Source organism: Xenia sp. Carnegie-2017, unplaced genomic scaffold (assembly GCF_021976095.1).
Source record: "Xenia sp. Carnegie-2017 unplaced genomic scaffold, XeniaSp_v1 HiC_scaffold_24, whole genome shotgun sequence".
NCBI lineage: Eukaryota > Metazoa > Cnidaria > Anthozoa > Malacalcyonacea > Xeniidae > Xenia > Xenia sp. Carnegie-2017.
Genome location: NW_025813487.1, coordinates 9,218,888 through 9,224,972, shown reverse-complemented (window position 1 = coordinate 9,224,972; position 6,085 = coordinate 9,218,888). Strand labels below are relative to the sequence as shown.

Here is a 6,085-nt window from a genome sequence, read left to right as displayed (position 1 = left end):
AGGAGTCTCAAAAATTGTTGGCAACGTTAAATAAAGCTAGTAATCCTTCTCGCTGAAAATATAAGAGCTCTATTGAGCAAAAAATCGTGTTTCCCGTTAATTGTTTCAACTTCTTTTACCTTGCAATGGAAAAAACCTACCACTGCGTTATCAATTACGCTTAGCTAAATATTTTTCTTAGATATGTAGCTTCCATGCAGCAATTTTGGAATCTAGTAAATAACAAATAACAGTGTTTCGAGTCAAGCAAAAGCGGGGAGGGGGATCATTTCCTAAAAAACCGTGTTATAATTGCGGATGGAATTTTAAGTGTTTTGATTCAGTATGTGCCCTTGACTGTATTGGCATTTTTTACTAATGGCCGACAGCGAGAAAAGAGATGGGTTCTTTGACAGACAAAGTGACGCATTGATTTACAGCCAGTTAGAATTTTGATGTTTTTGATAAAATCTAAATTAGCACCATGTTAAAAAATTAAAAATGTGATGTATTCGGTTACCAATTTTAAGTTTTGTTAATGTCATGATATTGCTCGTCTGTGTTATTTGAATGCATCGATATTCGAGAGAAAGCTCTCTTTAAATCATCATGTAAATTTACACAATACCATTGACTTCAAGAGAATTTGATCATTGCGAGATTTCTATAGTCAAAAAGACGATTTTAGGAAATTTTGTATTTCAATCTTTATTCTATCATTTTACATCCAATATATGACCTAAAAGGAGGGCGCTAGTTTAAAATAAAATTCTTTTTATAAGTTTTTGTAGCATTGCCGAATTGCTTTGTGGTCTAATTGGAACAGCATTAGAACTGTGCAGTGCCCAATTGCAATGTGCAGTTTAAGCTACTTGAATTACGTTTGCGTTTGCGTTGCTAATTTAATGAAAAATACAGTAAGCTTGTTTTCTCGTTTTACATGGTCTTTTCCTTTGCACTCTTTCTCATCTTCACTTGCTTTTCGCTTTTGAGCCCTTTTTAGCTCAGTTGAGTTGAATTTGTTTCTGCATAACTAATGGCAGGAAGCTATATTTTGGATTAAAGAACTTTTAAACCCTAAATCATCATCCAGTTTTTTAGGATGAAATTTATAAGTAATCTCATCTAGATTTTGGAATGACTTAATGCCTTTAGCTTAAAATTTGTATCCTGCTCCGACATAACTTATTTTGTAATTTACAGGACATTAGAGACGCTCGTTTCTCTTAAACTTCTTAATACAGAGAGTTTCCAATTTACAGATTGTAGTGACTGAGGATTAGCCATACAACAACCTCTAAAGTATATAAAAAAGTTAAGAAAATACGAGTCTCTGCTGTGACAGTTAGTATGCCATAAAATATCATAGCTTATTGAAAGGTAGTTAGAGAAAATAAGGGATAAAATATGTTTAACGAGTATCAAGATCGATTCCGGTGAATTAAGAATTGACCAATTTTGATAAAAAAATGTTTATTTTACCGACATTTCATAAAGATAATAGATGAAAGGAAAGAAAAGAAATGACCACATGCAGAAATGTACCATTGAAAATAAGTACATGTAACGAGAGCCCTGTATTGAGAGAAATGAAACATGTATTGTTCTCTGTATTCTGCAAGATGTTTGAGTGAATATGGTTAAATAGGTCGCTCGCCGGCATGTTTGTTCCTTGAGCGCAATACAAAACTATAGTTTAACTGAATTAAATTAAAAAAAGTTCGGTTTTATGCTGTGCTCATTATACCTACTGAAGGAACAAAGGGTGTAAAACGTACTTGGTCCCGAGTGGCAAAAACAGTATCGACAAGAGTCAAAAATGGCTCTGTGCAATTAAGAAGAAAGATTTCAATTCACTCACTCAGCCAGACTGCATTTTACAGTCGTGTATGTCGAAGTATTTGGCGGGGACTTTTGATTTTGTACTATATTTTAAATAAAAAATATCGACGTAACGTCTACTATAATACATATAGGACACTCAGCTTTTCAGGCATGCTATATAAATGCTGTTCTATTTTCACATTTTGAAAATAAAATTTAATTTTACTCAATAGAATTATTGATTGATTACTTTTTTCAATTTATTTGTATCAAATAACTTATTTAATACATGTAAAGTGTATAGGGTGATCTGAAACAGACACAACATAAAATGTAAATTATCTATGTTAACTCTTATTTGCAGTTTGCATTCATATAATTTCATACAGGTAGTAGCTTACTTCTTCCATGAAAACTCTTGTGATGATAATAATTAAGATTAAGAAAATCAACATGATAAAACTGGCACATGAACAGTCTTAAGGATGAAAATGTCACAATGGATATATAAAGTGGTACTCAAGCAGTTTTACATGAGTTTGTTGTATCTTGCAAATTTTCAAAAAAATGTACAAATGCTGTTATCCAATTAAAATGCAAAAAAAATGCAAAAAAATGTTATCCAAAAAAATGTACAAATGCTGTTATCCAATTGAAATCTAAATCATGCTAGATGTTGCACATTTGCCCAAGAATTGTTGAACCACTTGACCCAGAAAAAATTTATTTGCCTCACGAATAATGGGTTTTGTGATAACAAGCTAACCAGGGATGCTGTCGAAAAGAGCTGGTGGACCATGATACTATTTATGTCCTGACAGTAGGGCAACACCAGCATTTCAAAGCAATAAAATCTAATATGCCTTTCAACAAATAATGTAACCATTGCTATTTATAATAATAAAATCAATACCTGTTTTGGCGTGTCTGCTCCATTAAATTCTACTCTTCTCACACGCATTTGCTCAATGTTAAACATCATGGGAAAATTCCATTCTGAAATTCCGATTACACAGTGGCGATTAAGTGTTTCACTAATAAACACTTGAAATTGAGCAAAATATGTAATGAACAGGCTTAATAAACAAGCAGATATTTGACTCTACGTTATTTTGACAGGTGAGGAGAAATAAATTATTTGAGTGTTCTTCAAAATGTAAAGAATAACAGCATGAAATGTATTTGAAAGCAAAACGCTTCACTCTCTTCTTTAATTGACGATACGGATTTTCATTTTAAAATTGGATCATTTCACGCCAGGAAAGTTTTTGCAAAGATTGCCAAGCGCCTGATAGAGAGACTAGAAATTTATATTGCACTTTAGCAGGGATTACTTTTAATTGGACAATTTAAGACAAATTGACAGCTTAATTATGTACAAATAATATCGAATTTGTTTTAAATAGCTCCCCTTAGTGCATAAATATTACTGTATTGTTTTGTTTGCCTTATTAAATCCACCAGGATTTGCAAAAAATCGCACTACTAATGCACTCTCAACAGATGTGGAACTGCTGTTTTATGGTGTGGTGTAGTTTTGACAACAAACTGAACAAGTCCAACGATAGCAGTTTAACTACCCGGTAAGAAAAATAATAAGTTTTGCTGTCGTCCTGTTAGAAAATGAACGTAGGGCAATTTATAGTGAAGTGTATCTCGTTCATTCGGGGTAATTATATGATAAACTTGCAAGTAAATTAAAATTAAAGTGAAGAAGCAAACTTTGTCCATTGTAGCTGATTGAGTTCATGATACCCAAATTATCTAAAGTATGTGTGAACGTATGTGTTCAGCATTTCTGTACAAAAATCAGCTAAAGAAGAAACGATATAATGCTTAATATAAGAACCGAAGAAGCAAGTCTAAGTCAGGATCGGAGTTAACACGCTAATTGTGGGTGGCGGTGGTGTGTGTATTTATAATTAGTTGTGCTCGACTGACGTCTACAGAAAGCCAGTTCACTTTCAGAAGAAATCAGTCGAGCACAACTTAATATGTGAATATACACAACACCACCCTTTATAATCAGCGTGCTAGTGTAGGCCCTAATCTTAGTTCAAGTGCATTTTAACTCTAGGTAGAACTAACAAAGCACTTCAAAGTAGAAAGGACTTATATTAAGCGCAAGGTAGCACCCCCAACAAGCTCCTGATAAAGTCTAGTTACTTCTTTAAAAACTTACTTTGATTTTCAGCTCCCGTAGTACTGATCATATAGATGAATTATGAATTGTTTGTTAAAGCCATCCTACACTGCCGTTTATGACTCATTATGACTCCAATCTCTTCATGAGTGGTGATCTGATGTTGAGTCTTAAGGCCTCGTATGCTTCAGTCAAGTGCCTACATCAAAAGTGATTTGATGTTGAAACCTGAGTCCTTATATACTCTAGTTCAGTGTCTTCATCAGAAATTATCTAAAGTTAAAACTCCTGTCCTTATATAGTTCTATCTAGTTCATTCATTACAATTGTCTATATGTCATATGTCATAATTCTATCGTTGTAAAAGAAAATACCGGAGTCGTCCCTATGTCAGCAATCAGGTCGTCATTTAATGGTTCTCATATTGTATTGGAACTGCTGCTTCACGAAGCAGCAGCAAATGGTGACGATAGACGAATTGAAGAGCTTCAATCTTTCATAAAACGTGGAACGATTTTGATCAACGTAACTGACGAAGGATGGGGAAATAGAACTCCATTGCATTGTGCTGCTGAAAGAGGTGAGTACCTTAGTTAAATTTAAATTCTCCTCCTGAATTAACCCTTTAACTTCTCTTTCCTCCTTCTCTTCTATTAGTGCATATTTTTTCATAAGGAAACTCGAGGTGTGTAAAGCTACTGTTGGAATCGGGAGCAAATCCTTACTCACGAATGACTGGAGGCTGGACACCAGCCCATTGTGCGGCTGAAGCTGGAAAATTTGACATATTAAAAACTCTAATACACCATGGCACTGAGATCGGCATTGAGGATGATTTCGGGGATAGCCCTCGAAACATTGCAGAAATTTATGGCCATGAAGAATGTGCTCAACTATTACAAAGGTGTGCAATGTTTACAAAAAGAGCAAGGAAATGACTAAAAACATAAGTGTTGTCTTTGTTTTCAACTTTCACTTCTAAAAGAATGCTTAAATCTAGTAGTATTTTTTGTAGAGCACAAGTGAGCAAAGGACTACACTGGCTCTCATTCTTACAATTCAGTATTTTTCATATGCATTTAGTACAGTGGATAGCAGCCAACCTGCTTTATTTATCCTGCTAAACAGTTTTTTCGTTCACTAACCGAGAAAACGTAAAAAACAAGTAGTGAATTGTATATAGAAACATGTAATAATAATGTCCTGAAATTTTCATCAAAAGAAAACATTCGCAGATAGCTACCACACTGGTTGAGTATTGAAATTGGGAAAAGCGATCAGGATGTAACATAATTCTTATTGTATAGTTTTAAGAAATTTGTGTCGTTATGAAAAGCGCTAAATTTGATTAAAATCAGTTATACTTTTTCAATCAAGTGTTGTTTGGTGTTTTCATCTTGAAATTGTTACGAATGTTAATTATTTTAACAGAGCCGAAGCCGATATGTTTAAAAGCAAACAACTATCAAACACTTTACAAGTCGACTTTGTCGAAGATAAACACCAAGGAATTTCGTCAACAAAGACCTGAGTGTTATTGTTTCACTGAAAATTTTAAAACAAGAGGCAATGAAGAGCTAAAATGTTTCAACACAAAATTTGGATGACCAAGGGCCTTCCAACCCGTTTATTTAGTCTTGCTTTGCAAACTATGCGATGTACACATCATAACAGTAGTTTTAAAATGAAGTGCACGAAACTCTATTTTGGCGGTGTTTGCTCAGGTATTGAGAGTAACTTTTGTCAATAATAGAAATTTTAATATCATTTAAAATATTTACAATATTTTCCACCTCATGTTACAAACTCATCTTCATACTTGTCAATATTAGTTCTTCCTGTACAGGGTGTACAAAAAGGAACCTGAATAAATATGTTGATCGCTCGTTTTTTCTTATTTTAAACGTTTAGTAAATGAAATTAAGCGAGGGTGTTGTTTAGGTTTCTATTCTTGACGACGTGGGGATGGCCGTACAAACGAGATGAGATTTCAAGCGTGACGTCACTAAAACTATATCTGAAGATATAGAAAGAATTATCGACGAAACTTTGGGACATTAACAATAATTTAAATGAAACGTGACAAGAAAAATAAACGCAAAATTGGAAGAAAAATGAAAATTCGAAACCTAAGGCGAA

General features: G+C 33.7%; 1 protein-coding gene across 1 annotated transcript; it reads left to right on the top strand.

Annotated features, from left to right (window-relative positions):
• Positions 1-3,304: 3,304 nt before the first annotated feature.
• Positions 3,305-4,884, top strand: LOC124452091 (ankyrin repeat domain-containing protein 66-like). The gene is made up of 3 exons (XM_047002684.1): positions 3,305-3,386; positions 4,314-4,526; positions 4,622-4,884. Exons 2-3 carry the CDS (start codon positions 4,334-4,336, stop codon positions 4,882-4,884), a joined length of 456 nt encoding a protein of 151 aa, XP_046858640.1. The 5' UTR covers positions 3,305-3,386; positions 4,314-4,333.
• Positions 4,885-6,085: the final 1,201 nt, after the last annotated feature.